Consider the following 22,163-nt stretch of genomic DNA (forward strand, 5'->3'; position numbering starts at 1 on the left):
AGTTTCGTGATTCTTCTATTGTCGCAGTGTCGAGGGGTCGGCTCCCTCGTATTATCTTTTGTTTGCCGTATTTTTGGGGTTGGCTCCCACGTACTTTTATGCGCCGTGTTTAGGGGTCGGCTCCCTTGAAAAACTTATTCTCGTCCTTGGGGTATTTATTGAGTTTCGTTTAATCCCCCTTGTTTTAAACGCTCTTTTTGTTTGAAAGTTTCGCCAAGCTCCGGCTTCGCTATGATCCATGTCGTTATGTCTTTTCCCCTTTTTTTTTTTTTGGTGTCGTAATGGGTCGGCGCCCGCACCAGACTGTTGCAACCCCCGTTCTTTTTAACATAGCGAAATTTTATGTTACTTTTGAGAGTTCTACTTTTACACTCTTCTTTTTTTTGAAAAAAAGTGCGACTCATGACGGTTGGCTTATCTTTGTTATGCGAGTTAAACTCGGCTTAATATAACCGGAGGCGACCGTTAATAGTCGGCTTACCCTTTAGTGCGAGTGACGACTCGGCTTAAAATAATCAGGGGCGACCGCTAATAGTCGGCTTATCCTATGTGCGAGTGCGACTCGGCTTAAAAAATACGTCGGAATGTCAGGTCGTTACCGGGCCAGGATAACGACTGAAATAACTTATAAACGACAATTCATTCTTGAAAAAGAAATTTTATATTTTTGGCGGCTGCGTCTCGTAAAACGGGACTGCCTACGTACCCCCCGATCAGAAGGGATCAAGCCGATCGTAGTTCACACTTACATGCTTATTTAAACTATAGAATGGACGAGCTGGATATAGCCGAGCTCGCTTGGTGACTTTTAGTAGTAGTAACGCTTGAGATGCATCGAATTCCAAGATCTCGGCACTGGTTTGCCGCCCATTGTTAGTAGTTCGTACACGCCGGGGTGGACGACCCTCGACACTATATACGGACCTTCCCAATTTGCCCCATTTTTCCGGCATCCGGCTCGGCAGTATTTTCAAAGACTTTACGGAGGACGAGATCGCCTTCGTTGAAATACCGATTGTGGACTTTCTTGTTGTAGTATTTGGCTGCAGCAAGCTGATAGTTCTGGATTCGTAGGAGTGCTTTGTCCCGTTCTTCTTCCAACTCGTCGAGCCTATCCATTTGCATATGACTGTTGAGTGCGGTGTTGTGGACGAGCATTGTTCGTCGGAGGCTGGAACTGCCGACTTCGGCGGGTGCCATTGCTTCCATCCCGTAGGCTAGGGAGAATGGGGTTTGGTTAGTGGACGTCCTTGGTGTTGTTCGGTAGGACCAAAGTACTCCGTCAAGCTCGTCGGCCCAGGCACCCTTCTTGGCGTCTAGCCTTTTCTTAAGACCATCGAGTATGGTTTTGTTGGTAGCTTCGGCCTGGCCGTTGCCTTGTGGATACCGCGGCGTCGACTTGCTTAGTTTGATCCGCCATCTTGCACAGAAATTTTCGAATTGCAGGGAGATGAACTGCAATCCGTTGTCAGTGACTATTTCATACGGGAGACCGTGGTGACAGATTACGTATTTCCAGACGAAGAGTTGGACGTCCCGAGCTTTGATATTTGCGTCAGACTCGGCTTCGACCCATTTGGTGAAATAATCGGTTAGGACGAGTATATATCGCTTTTGTCTGGAAGTTGGTAATGGGCCAATGATGTCCATCCCCCAACGCATGAAAGGGTAAGGAGCTATTCCGGCTCGTAGGAGTTCAGTCGGCTGATGAATAATGGGGGCATGTCGCTGGCATTTTTCGCACTTGGCGACGAACTTTTCGCAATCAGATATCATAGTTGGCCAATAATGGCCGTGCTTCTTGATTCGTAGTGCTAAGGCTCGGCCGCCTGAATGATTTCCCCCAGCTCCTTCATGTGTCTCCATCATTACGCTTTCAGTGTCGTCGCCGTGTATGCAAAGCAAAAGGGCTCCTGACGCCGTCCATCAAAGCAAATGATCTTTCATCAAGGTGTAGTGGGCGGCTTTAGCCTTTAATCTCCGCTTAGCCCATTTGTCTGTCAGCACGTCGCCGTAAGCTAGGTATGCTCGGATTTCAATTCGCCAATCTGTCGCGTCGCTGCCAGACGCAGGTTCGCACCCTCGGTGCGACCTCATCGTTCGATAGGTGGTTCTGATTTCATTGGGCTGGTGGAGTGCGAGACAAGTCTCGGCATGCGTTTTACTGATGCTCGGCGTATCAATGCTTTCTACCGGGATGATTCGTCGCAGATCGGGATCCGATGTCGAAGCGAGTGCTGCCAAAGCATCGGCCGGAGCGTTGTCCCCTCTGGGGATTTTGATGAGCTCGAATTCGTCAAAACGTTTTGACAGAATCTTGACGACATCGAGGTAGGCTGCCATGGCTCACTTTTAGTGTCGTACTCGCCGCTGAACTGGTTGGTGACAAGCTGAGAGTCGCAAAAAGCTCGTATCAGTTTGATCTGCATTCCGTTAGCGAGCTTAAGCCCGGCGATGAGTGCTTCATACTCGGCGACGTTGTTGGTTGCTTGGAATCGGAGACGGAAGGATTGCTCCAAAATTTCTCCGGTCGGCGAAGTTAGTCGAATCCCTATCCCTGACCCAAGATGAGAGGATGCCCCGTCCACATGTAGGGTCCACCGATCATCTGACGGATCAGTGGGTGTTGGTTCGGCTTCCCCAAACGGTAGTTCGATCAGAAAGTCGGCGAGTACTTGGGACTTTGCAGCTGGACGAGTTCGATACTCAATGTCGTACTCGCTAAGTTCGATTGCCCATTTTGTTAGTCGGCCCGATTGATTCGGGCTGTGCAGTATGGATCGTAAAGGTTGGTTGGACAGGACAGCGACAGTGTGCGACTGGAAATACGGTCGGAGCTTTCTTGCGGACGTGACGACTGCCAGGGCAACCTTCTCGACTGTCGGGTAACGAGTTTCCGCGTCGTCGAGTGATTTGCTTATATAAAAGATGGGTCGTTGCTCTCCTCGATCGTCTTTAACGAGTACACCGCTGACGGCCGACTCTGAGACCGCGATATAAAGAAATAAGATTTCGCCGAGCTCCGGTTTTGTTAAGATCGGTGGGGTCGATAAATAGTTCTTTAGCTCGTTGAACGCGCTGTGACTGGCCTCGGTCCTCTCGAACTTTCCCTTTGTTTTGAGAAGCTGGTAAAATGGTAAACACTTGTCGGTTGATCTGGATATAAAACGGTTTAGAGCAGCGAACCGTCCAGTTAATCGTTGTACTTCTCTGGCGTTTTTTGGTTGTGGTAGATCAATGATCGCCTTAATTTGCTTCGGGTTCGCCTCGATGCCTCGTCTGGTTACCAGGTACCCAAGGAATTCGCCGGATTTGACTGCAAATGTGCATTTGGCCGGGTTAAGCTTCATCCCATACTTATTAAGGGTATCGAAGCATTATCGCAGATGAGTGATATGATCCTTTGCGTGCTGTGACTTGACGAGCATATCGTCGATGTAGACCTCCATAGTCCGGCCGAGTTGCTCGGCAAACATCTTATTGACTAACCGTTGATACGTCGCTCCCGCATTTTTCAGGCCGAAAGGCATGACCTTGTAGCAGTACGTCCCTCTATATGTGATAAATGATGTTTTTTGCTGGTCGTCCTTGTGCATTAGAATCTGGTTGTAACCGGAGAAGGCGTCCATAAAGGTTAACAGCTCGTTGCCTGCAGTCGCTTCGACGAGCTGATCGATTCTTGGCAATGGGAAACTATCCTTTGGGCAAGCCTTATTAAGGTCGGTAAAATCGACGCAAATTCGCCATTTTCCATTCTTCTTTTTGACGACCACCGGATTAGCTAGCCACTCTGTATATTTTACTTCCATGATTGACCCGGCGCCGAGGAGTTTGTCAACTTCGTCGTTCACTGCTTGTGTCGGCATTGAGCTCATGGGTCGTGACACTTGGGTCGATTCCTTTCATGTCAGCCACGCTCCATGCGAACGTTGAGATGTTGGTTTTGAGGAAGAGTATCAACTCGTTCCTCATGGCGGATGTTATCTCTGTGCCGATATTTACGCATCGTTTCTCGTCGTTCTCGTCTAGGCTCACTTCCTCGACCGCGGCAACGCCCTGTTGGACGGCAGTCGGCTTTCCGTCTGTCGGTGACGTGCTACTGTCGCCGACCCGCTGCTTTGATTGCTATAATTTCTTTCCGGTGCGAAGCTTATGCTCGATCAGGAAACAGGCCCGTGCAGTTTGCTGATTGCCACGCAGTGTGTATATTCCTTTCGAAGTTGGGAACTTAACGCACTGATGATATGTTGACGGGATGGCTTTCATCTTGTGGAGCCATGGGGTTCCAAGGATGACGTTATAGATCGTTGGCTTATCGATAACCGTGAACCGGAAGTATCTGGCTATCCCCCCAACGAAGATTGGTAAGGTGATGGTGCCGACGGACATAAGATGATCCCCGTCGAAGCCCGTTAAAGAGTGACATTCTGGCATAATGTCCCGTTCGCCGACTTCCATTTTGGCCAACACTTCTCTGAAGATGACGTTGACTGAGCTTCCAGTGTCGATCAATATTCTCGTCACCTCACTTTCGCCGATCAAGAGTTCGACGACCAATGGATCGTTATGCGGTAAATCCAAACCTTCTAGATCTTTTCCGTCGAAAGTGATTGGCATGCCTTCAGCCTCGAACCTTGACGGCCAAGATTTCGTCATTTCAGCCTTCTTAGTATAAACACTGATCGCTCTGACCGAATCGTTGCATCCGGCTAGCCCGCCCATTATCATGTTGATTCGTCGTATCGTCGGAGGACGTTGGTCGGGCTTGCGATCTGTATGCGGTCGTTTTTTGTTACCGTTGTCTTCGCGCCATTCGGTGAGTAGGTTCTGAATTTCCATCTCGTCTTCGCTTTGGTCGGCTAGTACCTTTGATCCTTGACGAATTTTCGAGCGATATATTCGGCGCGCTTGGCGTCGCTTCGTCCAGGTCGGGTTGTCTTGCTTCTGTCGGGCTCGACGACTATTGCCCCTTTCTTGTATCGCTCCATCAAGACCTTCTGGAGGTAATGACATTCGTCAGTTGCGTGGGTGGTACTCTGATGGTAGTCGCAGTACGGGGTTGCACTATTTTCACCTCCCTCTTTCCGTATATACTTGTTTTCGCCGATCGCAAAGGTTCGGCGAGTTCGATCTTGGTTTTTGACGAAATGTTGTCGAGGCTCGACGTAGTCAACTTTTGGAGCTGCGGCTACTGGCTGTTTGGGCATCGCACTTGCCTCTGAAGAATGCTTCTTAGCATTGATAGCTTTCTCTTCCTCGAGCCCAATGTGTTTTGCAGCTCGGAGTAATGCCTCGGCTACGGTCTCGACTTGCGTTAAAGACAGCTCTTCCTTGAACCGAGATTCATACCAGAGCGCATTTTGAAGTGCGACAATTGCGGCAGCGTCCGGAATTGAAATGTTGACGTAGACTTCCTTGAATCGCCCTATAAAGGACCGAAGTGATTCTCCCTTGTGCTGAGTTAAGGCGTATAAGTCGGCATGGGAATTCTTATCCTCGAACAAAACAGAAAACTGCTTCAAAAATTCGGTTATCAGCTCCCTGATACTATCGATTGATCCGGATGGGAGTCTCGAGAACCAGCTCAATGCGGTTCCTGTTAGATGCTCGGCGAAAACTTGACAAGCTCCAGCGTCGTATTCCGCCGGGGTGAACTGTAAAGGGCCGAGGGCTACGCCAAAGGTGAGTAAGAAATCTCGCGGGTCGACCGTTCCGTCATAGTGACCCAACCGTGGCTTGACTGCCCGTCTGACCGTCGTTGTAGCGAGTCTTCTAGAGAACGGAGTTCGCTGTGTTGCTTCGAGCATAAGTCCGACTTGGGGTGCCTTATCCGTTGCTTTTTGAATCATTGCGGCCATTTCTTTCATTTGCTCTTTGATTTCTTTTAGCTCAGCGTCCTTCGTTAGATCGGTTACGTCGTTATTTCGCTCGATAGGGTGCTGGGCAGGATTACATCCTAATCCGCTGGTTTGCACATACGACCCTGGCGTTGTTCTTACCGCGGTGAAGTTCACTGGGTTGAGCCGAGCGTTATTGAGATGGTTGATTTCATCTTGTGAGTTAAACTGTGCCGCGGTGAGTGCATCCAATCGGCTGTTAGTTCGCTCTTCTTGCTGGTCAAGGCGTGTTAAGATTCCGCAGAACAGTTCGTCAATACTTGAGACGGGCTGATTGCTGAGCAAAGTAAGCTGCGTTGGGACCTGTGTTGGTTCTACGGTCACCGGGGTCGTGAGGTTTGTAGCTATGACAAAAGTTTCCGGGCTGTCGACTGTCACGACCTTTCTTGGAGTGTCTGGCGTGGGGAGGACTGCATGGTCCATTTGTTCCATTGCCGGGGTAGTCGTCCCCCCCGACGAGCTTCCTTCCTTGCTCTTTTCCTTGTCAATTATTGTCATCTCGTCTAATCGGTGTAGGTCCGTTCTTCAATTTTTTTAGAAAACTTTGACTTGGCTCCCCCTTCCTGGCGCGCCAAATTGTTGATGTCCAGATCGGTCACAATTAATATGTTTAGTTCGGTCAAAGGAGGGTCGAAGTTCTCTTTTATTATATTGATGCCGAGACACAAAAGGACGGATTACAACTCGACTTAAACGAGTTACAAGTATAAACGAGAATAATCGACGAGTTGCTATCTCGTCGATCCTCCGAGCTATTGAGTCTAAACTGTAGATTTTCACTTGGACGAGCTGAGGCTTTCGTACTTGCTATCCCGATTCCTTTTCTTCTTTTCGATCCCCCATTTTGCGGACCGTACGTCTCCCTTTATAGGGAATCATGTCGGTTCGTCTATATGAAAAGACCATAATACCCTCCCTTCCTTTGGAGATTTATTATGGGCTTTTTCTGGGTCAGGCCTGTTGTTTGGGGTATGGATCCACCCCCAACATTTACTTTTCTTATCAAAATCATTTTAAATGTTTTCGTTTTTTAGCGGCTTGTGAATTAAAACATGTATGAAAATATTGACTTTTATAAATCAAAGACATATTCCAGAGAAAAAGGTTTGATACGGATAATATAATTTGCATTTATGGAAAAGATACAAAAACTGCTGGTAAATGGCATTTACAAGATGTAAAAAAAAAAAAAAAATGCAATTCACAGTTTTATTTGCTTTCTAAAATATAAAGTCTAAAAGAATGCAACTGCACTCGAAAATTAATTGACCAAATTGAAACTGAGAAATGCTTAACCAAATACAATAACCATCAAAAGACTCAAACAAATTTCTATTTGGAGAATGTGTGTGACCTCTCGAAGTTTCTCTTTGTCTAATTCAAAAGCCAAAGTACTAATTACTAATTTACTACTAACACCGTAAATATTTGTCTGGTAAGTTCTCTCCACATGCAAAATGCAAAATGCAAAAGTGCAAAAGACAATCACACCAAATACACTGATTGATATGTGTGACATTGCTGTTTTGTTTCCAAATAAAAATAGTTAAACCGAAACTTAATCAAAACAAACCAAACCATAACCATCAAAGACTAGACAATGTGCGTCTCGAAGTCTCTCTTTGTCTAATTCAAAAGCAAAAGTACTGACTACTGATTACTACTAACACTATAAATATGTTGTGTCTGGTAAGTTTTCTCCAAATGCAAAATGCAAAAGTGCAAAAGAGCAAAAGACAATCACACCAATTGATATGTGTGACATTGCTGTTTTGTTTCCTAAGCAGAAACTCCATTTTAGGTCCGGTTTCTTCTGGCTTTCCACATTCCAATCATGGCCGAAGTCTTCTCCGTCTCAGCAGTACGTGACTCGAGCTTCAGTTCTATCTCCTTTACTGCAAGCTTTCTCTGTTTCAATCTTTCATCAAGCTCTTCTTCCTTCTTAACTTCTCTGCACAACTTCTCATTGCGTCTCTGCTTTTCTCCGTCTTCATGGACCAAACACTCTTCTTTCTTGGTCTCAACTCTTCCAATGCTCTTCACAATCGACCCATTACGTTGCTCAGTATCGATCATTCTCTTCTTCCCTGCAGTTTTTCCGATCACGTTAACCTCAAAATCATTACGAATCTCCCTTGTCTTCTGTGATTTGCTTGCAGTTTCATCATCCTCTTTAATCGAACCAAGCTTTTGACAAGGCGTTGAATCATCCTCGCTATCCGCTGCCACATATCTTCTAGTTCTTTTTCCAAGTCTTACAGAAGCACTTACAGCATCACTACTATACTTCTTCCTAGAGCCGATCCTTTTAGCAGTAGTCTGTAGTCATGTTATCACCTTCATCCATAGAACTCTCATCATCATCCTCATGAGCCGCTTCTGCTGCACTGGCTTGTAAATGCTTCTCTTGTCTGTATAATCATCACTTGTCTTGTTCATCTTCCAACCTGATGATGATACACGACTGTTGTTGACCAACCCTCCTATCTTATCTTGCTTTACTAATTTATGCATCCTAGAGCTTCTGCGTTTTGCAGAAAACCCTTCTTCCAGTTCCTGAACCACATGACTCGAAGGCACTACCTTGGGAGATGCATCAGTATCACCATCAGGTTTATTCATTGCATCAGATTTATCAGTTGTTTCTTTCTGCATTTCCGCAGAACCAAAAGACTTTGCAACTGACTTCTGCCACCAGACTCGGTATCTCGTAGTGACAGAACCTCGATCGAGGCGACAAGGCATGTAGAGCTTTAAACCATCAAGAGACTTACTGTATTCATTCCAAGCCTCCTTTTCTGTGAAGTTTCTGTAACGAGTAACCAAACCAGGAAGATCTTGATCCAAACCAAACTGCATCGCCACTCTGTTCGGGAAGTAATCCTCTAGAAAACCATCTCCAACAAGCTGAGAAACTGTCACACATCGAGCAAAAGAAGCAAACTCATCATCAACATTGTCATCAACAGTCACCCACATAGCTTCCTCAAGGTAAAACCTGAGTGGGTTCCAGTTCTTTAGCGATATAGTGTAAGGACGCCACTCAACATCATCAAACCTCCATCTCACGTTTTGATTTCTCTGTTGCAGAGCGTCCCACTGAGCTATCCTAGGTTCACCTTTGGGTATCTCTCTAGCTTTTGGTCTTGTGTTTCTGAATCTCTCCCATATCCAAACTTGTACTAGCTTAAACAGAGACTTCACATGAATCTTGTCATCACATTTTTCTCTAGAAAAATCACAGATTCGACCCAAATCTCTGTAGAGGATTGAGAGAACAACAGGGGCAAGAGCAATCCTTTCACCTCTAGCTAAACGAACAGCAATGGATGTAACATGTGTAGATATAGCACGACGAGATGTACCAGGAAACACGAAAAGCGAAAGCCACAAAACCAGAAAAGCTTCATGCTCCATGTGACCACCTCTACCTGAAAAGCTCAAAATCCATGAATTTTCCCTGGCATTTTGGCTTAAATTTTATGGATTTGTCATTTTTCAAGATTTTAATTAAAACATAATTTTATACATTATGTTTGGGTTTTTTAATTCTATTTTTCATAGGATTTAGTATTTGTTATGAAGTATGTATTTTAGCAAATAAAATTCACAAATGTTAAAAGTGACCAAAAATGGTAAATCTAAAATATTTAAATAAAATGGTAGATTCAAAATAATTGGAGCAAAAAGTGGCAAAATCCATAATAATCCCCATTAAAAAGTTGTGTTGAAACTTAGTTATTTTGTTTTAGAGTGAGAAAAAAATAAACGAATGAAATTCAAGCATAAGGATATATTTTCAGATCATAAAGTTAACTTGGAAAACAAGAATCAAAACAAGAATCAAGAGTAATTATGAAGATTTGATGGTTAAAAATGTTTTACAAACTCTAAACCGTAAGACAGACAACCCTCGTGTTAAGGAGGACTAACGGTGGGCCGGTGGTTCGTGGTGGCTTTGATGGGTTTCTTTGGTTCAAAACATTTACAAGCCTTTAAAAATCTCACGTTTCAAACTCAAAGAAGACAAAGCTAAGAGGTAGCTTCAATTGATTCAATTATCACATAGAAAATAGATTACAAAGTGGTTCATAAGCGATAGGATGAAGAGGATAATTATTAATGGTTTTCTATGGCATGTCACGGCTTAACTTTTATTTCAAGTAATCCACACTTAAACCGGAACTAACCATTCAACTTAACCGTCTTTCAAACCATCCATTTAGCGTTTGACCAAAAACGAATAACAAGTTCGATAATAGTCTTCTGGCACCTAATTCAAAAGCAAAAGTATTGATTCCCCACATTTGATATATCTTTCTAATACTAGCACCATAAAGTTTTGTCATTTGCCTACGAGTAAAGGACATTGTTTAATTTTTAATATCCATGACTCACTTAGGGGATACTCTTGAAAAGTTTCAGATCAAATGGCATAACTAGCTAGGCAGAAACTGCATTTTTGGTCTGGTTTTCCATTTTCTAATCTTGGCCAAACTCTTCTCCACCTTGATAATACGTGCCTCCAGCTTCACTCCTAACTCCTTTATTGCAAGCTTTCTCTGCCTCAATCTTTCATCAATATCTTTTTCCATCTTAACTTCACTGCAAAGCTTTTCAATGCATCTCTGTTTTTCTCTATCTTTGTGTAGCCAACACTCTGCTTCCTTCGTTATGTCATCAATCATAGTCTTCTTTTCTGCATTACTTCCATTTACATCATCACATCTTTGCCTTGTCATTTCTGGTTGTTTTCCAGTTTCATCATCCTCTTCACTCCTTTGTTCTAGTTTTTTCAAAGCATTCTTTTGACAAGGCCCTAAATCATCATAACTGTCCGCCACCAGATATCTTCTACTTCTTTTTCCGAGTGATTCAGTAGCATCTCCTCCTGGTTTATCTGCATCACTATACTTCTTCCCACATCTGATGATTTGAGAAATGGTCATGTTAACATCTTCTTCATTCATAGAACTCTCATCACCATTGCCACAAGCTGTTTTCATGTGCAAAGATTCGTAACTGCTTCTCTTGTTTGTCACATCCCCACTTGTCTTGTCCATCTTCCAACCTGAAGACACAACACTGTTCACCAACTCCCCTATCTTATATATCTTTGCTAACCGACGCATCCTAGATCTTCTGCGTTTTACAGTAAAACCTTCTTGCAACTTCTGAACCACTGGAATCAAAGGCAATGCCTTGAGAGATACATCAGTATGACCATCATACTTCTTATGATGATCAAATGTATTCCTTGCATTAAAAGTTTCAGTTGACTCTTTCTGCATCTCTTCAGAACCCATAAACTCTGAAACTGATTTCAGCCACCAGTCTCTGTATCTCGCAGTAATAGAAGTTGTAGAGAGACGAGAAGGGATGAACAGCTTTAAACCATCAAGACACTTATTGTAATCATCCCAAGCTTCATTTCTTGTGAAGTTGCTCTGATGAGCAACCAAACCAGGCAGATCTTGCCCTAGCCCGAACTGCATTGCAACACGATTAGGATAATAATCCTCTACAAAACCAATACCAACAAGCTTAGAACTCCTCACACAACGAGCAAAAGAAACAAACTCATCTTCTAGTTTGTCATCAACAGTCACCCACATAGCTTCCTCAAGGTAAAACCGGAGTGGGTTCCAATTCTTTAAAGGGATAGTGTAAGGACGCCACTCAAAATCATCAAAACTGAGTCTCACATTCTCAGCTTTTTGTCGTACACCTTCCCATCGAGAAATTCTTGGTTCGCCTTTTGGTATCTCTTTCGCTTCTGGTCTCAAGTTCTTAAATCTCTCCCACACCCAAACTTTGACTAGCTTAAACAGAGAGGGGAGTTTACCTCTTTTAGTGGACTTACCTCTGGATATTTCACCCAAGTCTTTGTATAGGCTAGCAAGAACAGCAGGGGCAAGAGCAATCCTTTCACCTCTAGCTAAACGAACAGCGATTGGGAGATTGTTTACAGGGATAGAACCTGATTTAACTGGAAAAACGAAATGCGAAAGCCACAATGCAAGAAAAGCTTCATGTTCCAAGTGACCACCTCTACCAAAGAAGCTCCGTATCCATGATCCTTGTCTCACGCTTTGATCCTTGCTTCTATTCTCAACTCTTGCTTTCTCCATTTCCTTAACGGAATCTACCATCTCTGAGCTTTCTAAAGGTGCATTAACAGAAGAACCTAAAACAGAAAACTCTAAAAGCACCATCACATCTTCTAGCGTTATCGTTGCTTCACCCCACGGGAAGACGAAAGATTTGGTTTCAGGGCACCATTTCTCAACAATGGGGAGAATCATAGATGGGTTTACCTCGATATTGTATTTAGATGCCTTGATTGCTTCAAAGATCCCAGCTTTTCTCCAAGTGGGTGCGTGTAAAGCTTCCAACTTTTCAAGCCAGGAAACAAAGAGAGGCTGTGCAAACCTAACCCCAGAGAAGGAAATCCGCGGAGATGAAACAGAGAGACGTTGTTCTTGTTGACGACGGGGAAGCTCAGCTACAGAGCAGCCATCGATGGAGGTAACGAAGGGTTTTAGAAACTGGGTTTTGCTCAAGGAACAACCTTTCTTAGAAACCATGACTTCCTCTCTCTCTTCAATGAGAAGATTCTCTGACGGTGACGATGTGTTCTTCATCTCTCGAGACGATGAAGAAAGAAACAAAGGATTCGGTCGGAAACAACAAAACTAGGGATTTTGAAGATAAAAGACGGAGACTTGGCGGATCAGTGGCTTTGTTGAAGATGGGTAGACTAAAATGTTGACTGTACGGAACAGTGGCTTTTTATGGCAAACGAGCAAAGTTCCACAATTAATAATTTCCAAAGAAATGTAAATGTTTTTCTGAATAATTTCATAACTACAGTTTCTTAATATTTATTGAATGGTCTTGTACTTCGTATTCACAAATTCATGTCCACCTTGTAGTTGCCATTTACTGAAAATTATATTACACGGGAAGTAACCAAGCTGAGCATATCATATGAGACGTACAACTCTGTTTTGTCAATATGATGATCCTAAAAACTATCTTCTTGTTCTGTAATCTCAATACTCGATATATTCAAATGAAAATTTTTCATTTTTCTGTATTAGGATGCAAATGCAAATGCTCTATATACTCGAAAAAACTAAACAATGTTCCTTGTAACTAAATTAATGTGTAGTTTCGTATAATCAAACTATTAAGCCTAGTTTAGAAATCTGTATGGTGTTGACAATTGCTGTGGTAATTTATGCCTTTTACCAGTTGATCCTTACGCGACCAATGTCTTTTTTTTTGTCTTAAGAATCTCTTTAATACATATAGTTTTCTTGTTTATAGATTTTACATGATGAAATAAAAAAGGAGGCTCTCTCTGGTAAACAACACACCAAGAAGCTATTAGCTCATAACTAAGTTCAAAAGATACAGTTGAAATACACTTACATCAAGTTAGTCTTCAAAAGATACTAAAGTCAAAGGACTACACAAGTAAGCTTGGTCTTTGATATTCTACTTGACTCAAACAACATCGAACACGCTTAAGTTAAATGAGCTGCTGTTATTTTCCTCTGTTTTAAGGCTCTCCATTCTATCAACGATGCCATGTTTTTTCGTGCCTTAATAATACGATCTTCTATGGATGATGCCAGCTCTTTCAGTTTGTGGAATCTCTTTTCGTAGGAGTCATTACCACCGTTACCCTCACCAAAACCATCATTTCTCTTAGTTTCTTCACTTCTAAGGGCATTATCATGAAACAGACAGTCCTGTTCCTGACTTCCATCCCCTACAGCGATGTGAATGTTTGGCTCATCAGGTGGACTAAGAACCATACTCTTATATGTTTTGCTACCATCTCCATTAGCAAGCTTTTGACACGGGATGGACTCATTGTTGTCTGTCAACTTTTTATAGATCAAACTGCCATCATCAACAACATCTTCGTTCTCATCCGATCTACTGCTTTTCTCCACTTATGACACCATCTTCTTGGAGCAAACACTTTGGTTCACTGCTACCATCATTAGTCATACATGCATTGCTTCCATATACAACAATGTCGTCATCACAGGTTTGTCTTGTTTCTGGTGGTGACTTTACAATGTCATATACTCCTCCATTAGCACCAAGAGCAGGATTTGAAGAAGTTTTATCATCAAATAAGCTCAGAACCACATTCTTCCCAGCTTTGCTTCCAGTTTCATCAGACTTTTCATTCCTTTCTTCTATCTCTGGTGGTGGTATAGTTTCATTATCTCCAAAAGCAAGCTGGGAAGAGATACCTGTAGAAGAACCAAGATTTCTCCCATGTCCAAACTTGAACTAACTTAAATAGAGACTGAACCTGTTGTGACATTGCCTAGCAAGAGTTTAGAGGTTGCTTTGGGGCGGGTATTGATGACACACTTCGAAAGTCCGTGAGAACCTTTGGAAAATATATGACAAGGTTCTCGTTCGTTGTTGATAATGTAATCGCTGCAAAACATACCATGGCTAAGCTTGTGAATCAGTATAGGAGTCTTGTCCATTCTTGCGATACGGGGGTGTGCTGCATTTTTCTGTTTATGTTGCCATCCTTACAGTTCAGAAATATTTATGCAATTGGCTAACTGATTATTCTTACAAAACTTCGTTCTTTCTGATTATGGAATGCTTATAGGTGTCCGAGATATAACTTTTAGTTAGATGTGTATGTCCTAGAATAACTATGTAATCTCTGTTTCAATTTTAATAAAGTAAAGTAAGATGTTAAAATTTAGGGTTCCGTGAGGAGCCGCCATGAAACGCAAGGACGATGAGAAGGACAGATCCTGTAGCAGCCGAAGTAAGTTAGAGCCAATCCCTCCTGATCTCAAGATGGCTACAGTGACTCGACTGCCTGCCAAATCTGACATGAAGAGCCAAAATAAATTCCTTTTGGGAGGCGGCATGAAACGCAAGGAGAGAGACAAGGAGGAGGACGATGATGATGATGAGAAAGAGAAAGAAACAGACCCAAGTAAGTCAGATTTTGATTCTCTCCCTCTTGATCTACAGATGGCTATACTGACTAGAGTGCGTGCCAAGACTCTTATGAATTCCCGATGCGTGTCAAAGACGTGGTCATCCATCATCCGAAGCCAAGGGTTTATTGAATCCTACTTCTCCAATTCCTCGAAGCAATCACGGTTTATAGTCGCTTTGAGTAACGGTGTATTCACCAACCCTGAGGAGAAGCTTACCTTCTTCTTCTCGTTTCAACACGACGAGGGAGAGGAGGAGCATAAGTCTTCTTCTTCTTCTTTGGTACCCAGCTTCGAGATGGCAATTCCCACCACCTTTTCTCACTACAGACAACTTTTGGCTTCTTTCCATGGCATTCTCGCTGTGAAAGCAAACTCATGGATGATGATGTGTAACCCTAGCATGGAGCAAGTCGTTAAGTTACCTGGAGATCCCATTGCTTCTTTTGTGGGATACGATCCCATTGATGATCAGTTCAAAGCATTATCCTGTTGTGCAACAAGTTGGAACGATTATGATGGTCATCTGGAGCACAAGGTATTAACAGTGGGAAGTGGTCAAGGATGGAGACCCATTAAAGGTACTCTTTTACCTTATAGGGAGAGTTTAGCGAATGTATGCATCAACGGTTTTCTCTACTATGCTGCTTTCTTCACCCAAACTACAGGTGCTGCTTTTGTGCGTTTCGATGTTAGATCTGAGAAACTAAGTTTCATCAGAGCACCTAGTGTTGTTTTGCCTAGGGGGAACGAAACAGTTTTCTTAGAATACAAAGGGAAGCTAGCTTCCATTGTGAGACTCCCTTATGGTCGTTTCCCTAGTTTTGATTTGTGGATACTAGAAGACGCCGAGAAACCTGAATGGTCTAAGCATACATGTGCGTTTCCCTCCTCTGTGTGGGATGATATCGAGTGTGGTGAAATTTATTTTCCAGGCACCAACAAGGCCGGTGAAATCATTGTGGCCCCAACGAAGTTGTCACGCCATGTTCGACCCTTCTACATTTTCTACTACAATGTTGAAACTCAAAACATAAGAAGAGTTAGGCTCCTAGGAATTGGAGACAGTGATGAGTTTAGGCGCTCTTATGGATTCAATCCTAAACCCGAAGATTACTTTGTTCGGATTGCACATCAACACGTCGAGAGTCTTGGCTTTTTTAGAGTATAAGTTAACTTGATTACCAAGGATCCTAATGTAAGAGACCATTGAAAACTCTGCCTTTTGTTTTATTGTTGCTTTTACTTTCAATATTTAATCCAGTGTTAGATTTTAATTTCACCACCAAACAAGCTACCTTTGTTTTCATCTTTCGGGTTTGCTGAGAGATGTGTCACGTGTGTTTACTATTATATTATAACTAGGTACAAACCCATAAACTTATACCATCAAACCTCAAAAGTAATTTAAAAAAAAAAAACTTAAAAGTAAAATTAGTCATCAGTTAAATGGAGATTACAATTTTTAAAAAAAATTATTTTAACACAGGAGATTATAAAATTTTCCATGGTTGAAACAGCATAAACATATATTGTTATCAAATAAATATTTCTATCAGTTGATAGTCAATGAGTACACATGATTTGGTTAATAAAGAAATTGCAATGTAATCGACACACACAATAGTCAAACAAGTATTGAGAAAGTTATATAATACTCCCTCCGTTCTAGTTTAACTGTTGTTTAAGGTTTTTGCACACAAATTAAAGAAACTATTAAATTTTATGTTTTGCCCTTCATTAATATATTTTATAATTTTTTCATTGGTTGAAACTTTAAAACAGCAGGGATAAGATTGGAATATTCATCAAATATCTGCATTGAAAATCTAAAACGACAACTAATATGAAACAAAAATTAAATCCTAGAACGACAACTAAATTAGAATGGAGGAAGTAATAAATTATGCAATGATGATACTTTTAAGAATGGCTAGGCTATCAGATATCAATCATGTCAATATGAGTAATAATGCTCTAGTTTACGCGCCCAATGATGGATTTGTGATGTTTGCTGTCAAACTCCCGATAAAATGGTGTATTACATTACCAAGGCATGACATAGAATCGTAGATATCTTCGGATTAGGATCTGAGGGCATCTCCATTGGGGGAACACTTTTGGATGTTCTTAGAGTAAAAATATTATGAAAATAATGTAAGATCATTAGTTTAGATATTTTGTTAAAAAATTTGTTATTGGAAGAACATGTTTAAGATCATAAGATTTAACAATATAATAATCTTAAACATATTACAATTATAAAAACTTTAAAAAATAACATTTAAATTGCAAACTTAAAAAACTTTTACTAAAATTCAAAATACAATACCAAATTTTTATGAAACAAAAAACATTAAAAAAAACAAACATATTACTTAATTAATTAAAGCACACAAACATTTTATTTAATTAATATATAGTCTAATGTCCAAATTTATTCCATATATTCTCAATCAAATCCTCCTTTAATTTCCCCTTTGCAAAAAAATGAAAAAATTTCTCCTTTGCAAAAAAAATCAACCAATAGCAGACTGCCATGTCGTATTAGAACTGGGCCAAAATCTGTTCTAATTTAAGAACAAAAAAATGTTATATGGGTACTGTTCAATATATTTTTCATTTTATTGGGTTAAGAACACCCAAACTGTTCTGCTAAGAACCTGTTCTGCTAAGAACATTCTAACTCTGTTGTCATGCCTATGGTCACTTCTGGGATGCAAGATTTCCAGGATGTGTGTCGTTATTGTTCCTTCTTGGAGCTTCGGGGCCTTGGTCCGACGTTTACTTGGTCAAACAACCAAGAATCTAGCCTTATTTGTAAGAAATTGGACAGAGTTCTTCATAATATTCAGTGGTCTGTGGCCTTCCTGTCTGCTTACTGCGTGATGGAAGCGGGTGGATGCTCTGATCACCTCCGGGAAAGATTAACTTATCCTCTGACATTCAGAGAAGGCGAGGGCCTTTCAAGTTCACCAACCTAATGTCTTCCCAGCCAGAGTTTTTGCCGCGTGTTCAACAGTTCTGGAATGAGACTACTAGTCTTTATCATTCCACTTCTTCTTTGTTCTTTTTGAGCAAGAAGATGAAACAGCTAAATCCTTTGATACGCGAGATAAGTCGTAATACGCTGTCTGATATTTCTCGTCAGTCTTCAGAAGCCTATGCGGATCTTTGTGCAAAACAGCTTGCCTCTTTTTCTCGTCCTTCTCCTCAGGATGTTGCTGTTGAATCATTGGCCCATACTCGATGGGAGAGAGTTGCAGTGTTGGAGGAACGTTTTCTCAAACAACGGTCAAAGTTGCATTGGTTACATGTGGGGGATAAAAACAATAGAGTGTTTTACAATGCTCTGCAAGAACGGCTCACTCAGAATTTGATTCATGAGATAACAGACCCACATGGGACTTGTCTTACTGATATGGAGAGTATTAAAGCAGAGGGCATCAGATTTTTCTCCCATCTGTTGGCTCACAAGCCTTTGGAGTTTACTGGTACTACTGTTGATGACTTGCGGCTTTTACTTCCTTTCCGCTGTTCTCTGCAGGAGCAGAATCAGCTGACTATGCCTGTCACGGCTGATGAGGTGAAACATGTTCTCTATTCTATGCCTTTGAACAAGTCTCCAGGCCCGGATGGCTACACGGTAGAGTTTTTTAAGAACTGCTGGTCCATTGTCGGATCGGATCTCATAAAGGCTGTTCAATCTTTTTCATTTTTGGATTCCTGCCAAAAGGCCTCAATGCCACGATCCTTGCTCTTATCCCTAAGACAAGTAGTGCTCGAGAAATGAAGGACTACCGGCCCATCTCCTGTTGCAATGTCTTGTACAAGATCATCTCGAAGCTTCTGGCAAACCGTCTTAAGTCCATTTTACCTGGTTTCATTGCTCCAAACCAATCTGCCTTCATCAAGGATCGGTTGTTAATGGAGAACTTGCTTCTTGCAAGAGAAATAGACTAATAGTTAAGGATTATCACCAGGAAGACATTTCTCCTCGATGTGCCATGAAGATTGACATTTCAAAAGCTTTTGATTCTGTACAGTGGTCTTTTCTGTTTAATGTGTTGGAAGTGTTAAATCTCCCGGAAAGTTTATCCATTGGATTCGTTTGTGCGTGTCCACGGCTTCTTTTTCGGTCCAAATCAATGGGGAATTGGCGGGCTATTTCAATAGTGAGAGAGGTTTGCGGCAGGGCTGTTCACTCTCACCATATCTTTTTGTGATTTGCATGAATGTCTTGTCCTCACTCCTGGACCAGGCAGCTGTGCATCGTCGGTTTGGCTATCATCCTCGCTGTAGGCATCTGCAACTTACACATCTTTGCTTTGCAGATGACATCATGGTCTTCTCAGATGGGCATGCTTCCTCCTTAGCTGGCATTCTTGAGGTATTTAGAGAATTTGCGGCAATGTACGGGCTCACTATTAGTCTGGAGAAGTCCACTTTGTTCCTGGCTGGTGTCTCGAACTCCTCTCGTGCAGAGCTCCTGGCTCAGTTTCCCTTTGCGTCTGGATCTCTCCCTGTTTGTTACCTGGGTTTACCACTGCTAACAAAGCGCATGACTATCCATGATTGCCTTCCATTGATAGAGAAAATAAAAGCCCGTATTGGTTCTTGGAAGCATAGATTTTTATCCTTTGCGGGACGGTTACAGTTGCTCAGTTCAGTGATTGCGAGTCTTACTAATTTTTGGATTTCGGCGTTTAGGTTACCAAGTGCTTGTGTTCATGAGATTGAACGCCTTTGTGCAGCTTTCCTTTGGTCTGGTCCGGATCTCAATGGGAGGAAAAATAAGGTTGCTTGGGAGGATGTATGTAAGCCTAAGTCTGAAGGCGGTCTGGGTTTGAAGTCCATTGTTGAGGTCAACAAGGTTAGCTGTTTCAAATTAATATGGCGGATCGTCTCGGCAACCAACTCTCTTTGGGTTAACTGGATCAAGAGAGAGCTCCTGCGTTCCTCTTCTTTTTGGTCAGTCAGGGAATCCACAACCTTGGGCTCTTGGATGTGGAAGAAACTACTCAAGTACAGATCACTTGCAAAGCCTTTTCACATGATGGACGTCCAGAATGGTCTTCACACATCGTTTTGGTATGATACTTGGAGCTCTCTTGGCTGTTTTTACGATATAGTGGGGGATAGGGGCTTCATTGCTCTTGGCATTCCCTCCACTGCTACAGTTGCGTCAGTTATTCAGTCTCGCCGTGGTCGTCATCACCGCTCTGCTCTGCTAAACAATATTGAGCTGGAGATTGGTAACCTCAGGAGTCGAGAACAGCGTGCTCAAGGAGACATTGCTTTGTGGCGACAGTCAAACGGCACATACATGCCTCAGTTTTCTACTTCCGAAACGTGGTTACAACTGTGGCGAGTGGTTTCAACAGTTGGTTGGTATCCATGTGTTTGGTTCTCCGACTCTGTTCCAAAGTATTCTTTCATGCTTTGGCTTGCTGCACGACACCGGCTTACTATGGGGGAACGCATGCTATCCTGGAACCGTGGTTTGAATCCCTCATGTGTGTTTTGCCAAGCGCCAGTGGAGACCCTGGGTCATCTTTTCTTTGCTTGCCCGTATTCGGTTCGGGTCTGGGAAGACCTCACCTGCCAGCTTTTCCGCCACCGCTACTCAACCTGTTTCACCCAGATTTTGACTCTCCTTTCAAGTACCATGATCACAGGCACAACCTGTTTCCTTCTTCGCCTTGTTTTCTAGGCCGCTGTTCACTCCATTTGGTTAGAGCGCAACCGGCGTCGTCATGGGGATAAGTCAACCACCTCTGCGCAATTGATCAAGTTCCTCGATAGACTGGTCCGCAACAAGTTCTTCTTGCTGCAGCAACACACGACCAAGTATGCTGACGGCCTGCAACTCGTCATTGACTCCACTTTTTGTTTTCTCTGTTTTATTTTTTACACACGCGTAGGCATTGCAAAATTTATTTGATTCAAGGACGCATTTATTGTAAAGAGGCACTTTTTGTTTTGAATATATTTTCACATCCATACAAAAAAAAAAATCTGTTCTGCTAATGCAGATGGCCTGAATCGTTGTGAGGGTGGAAGGACACATAATCTATATATATAAAGTTAACTTTCCTCACTCCTCATGCTGCCACATCAGCAACTCATTTATTTATTTAGACCTAATCCTAAACACTAATCCACTATGTAGCTTCTAATCCATTCATTCATAACACTTTAAAAGCCCATATTAAACCCAAATGTTTTAAATAAATGAATATTTTAAAATAGTAAAAATAATACTATTGATTTATTTTAGTAATAATATTATTATTCAAACTTTAACCAAAAATGATCATATTCCAAAATTTAGAATGAATTAATAAGTTTTAGAATACAAGTAAGATTTTAATACATGGTGGAGTCAAAAAAACAATTTATGTAATTGTATTTATAAAATTCTAAACATAAAAATAAAATTGAAGTGAAATATTAGTTTCTAAGAAACAATTTCACTTATAGAAAAATAAAAGATTAATTACTTAACTCAACTTAAAATTTTTGATCTAAAACAAAGATATTGTAAGGGTCACAATCTTTTTTTTTGGGAAAAACTATGAAAAAGAATCTTGAAAAATTAATCCATCTAAAAAAAACACAAAATCAATGGTCACAAAATATAGAGAAAATGATATGTAAGTCGTTATAAAAAAGTGACATATACAGTATATCTCAGAATGCATATTATCAACCGGAGCTAAAATTCTATAACATGATAAATAAAAATATATATAAAACATGCTTGAGATTTTATTAATTTTATGATCAAATGCTTTTAACCAAAAACATTGCCAGAAATAACATATTACTAAAGTACACCATGTTTTTTTTAGAAGACGAAATTGAGGTTGCATCACAAAATTAACATTTGAAAATAACATATGAAGGGTTTTAGACATATATGTAACTTGGATTAGTGAACGGATGTCGGGTTTAATCATTTCACCATGCATTCACGCATTCTTGACTTGGTCGGAAATTCTATTATGACAGGTGATGCACTTGGATAACTCCGTTGTAACGACATAACAGTAAAAATGTTCATGAAACTTTGTATATTTGCATTTAATGTGAAATATCGATATATTTAAATGATTTCTATAATTAGGTCAATGATCGACCTTCGGTGTTAGAAATTTTAAAATGATGTTTTCCTTGGATATAAATATGAAATGTACTGTGAAGTGACCTTAGTGCAGTGGCCAAAAGTAAGTCCTTAATGCACAAGGCACTATCACACCCGGGATCG

General features: G+C 41.6%; 2 protein-coding genes and 2 pseudogenes across 2 annotated transcripts; 1 reads left to right on the forward strand and 3 right to left on the reverse strand.

Moving 5' to 3' along the window:
- Positions 1–4,125: 4,125 nt before the first annotated feature.
- On the reverse strand, positions 4,126–4,839 carry LOC147924780 (uncharacterized). The gene has a single exon (XM_087496947.1). It carries the CDS (start codon positions 4,837–4,839, stop codon positions 4,126–4,128), a length of 714 nt encoding a protein of 237 aa, XP_087353073.1.
- A 2,837-nt stretch (positions 4,840–7,676) lies between these two features.
- LOC104759930 (uncharacterized) lies at positions 7,677–9,314 on the reverse strand (annotated as a pseudogene).
- An 860-nt stretch (positions 9,315–10,174) lies between these two features.
- Positions 10,175–12,680, reverse strand: LOC104758385 (uncharacterized). Its single transcript, XM_010481246.3, has one exon. The coding sequence runs from the start codon at positions 12,539–12,541 to the stop codon at positions 10,337–10,339; it is 2,205 nt and encodes a 734-aa protein (XP_010479548.1). The 5' UTR covers positions 12,542–12,680; the 3' UTR covers positions 10,175–10,336.
- A 1,959-nt stretch (positions 12,681–14,639) lies between these two features.
- LOC104759931 (putative F-box protein At1g32660 pseudogene) lies at positions 14,640–16,147 on the forward strand (annotated as a pseudogene).
- The last annotated feature ends 6,016 nt before the right edge of the window (positions 16,148–22,163 follow it).

This window comes from Camelina sativa, chromosome 17 (genome assembly GCF_030686135.1).
Source record: "Camelina sativa cultivar CO46 ecotype springtype chromosome 17, ASM3068613v1".
Taxonomy (NCBI): Eukaryota; Viridiplantae; Streptophyta; class Magnoliopsida; order Brassicales; family Brassicaceae; genus Camelina; species Camelina sativa.

Coding starts and splice junctions, on each gene's coding strand:
- LOC147924780 (XM_087496947.1), bottom strand. CDS start 4,839: ATGGAAATTCAGAACCTACTCACCGAATGGCGCGAAGACAACGGTAAC.
- LOC104758385 (XM_010481246.3), bottom strand. CDS start 12,541: ATGAAGAACACATCGTCACCGTCAGAGAATCTTCTCATTGAAGAGAGA.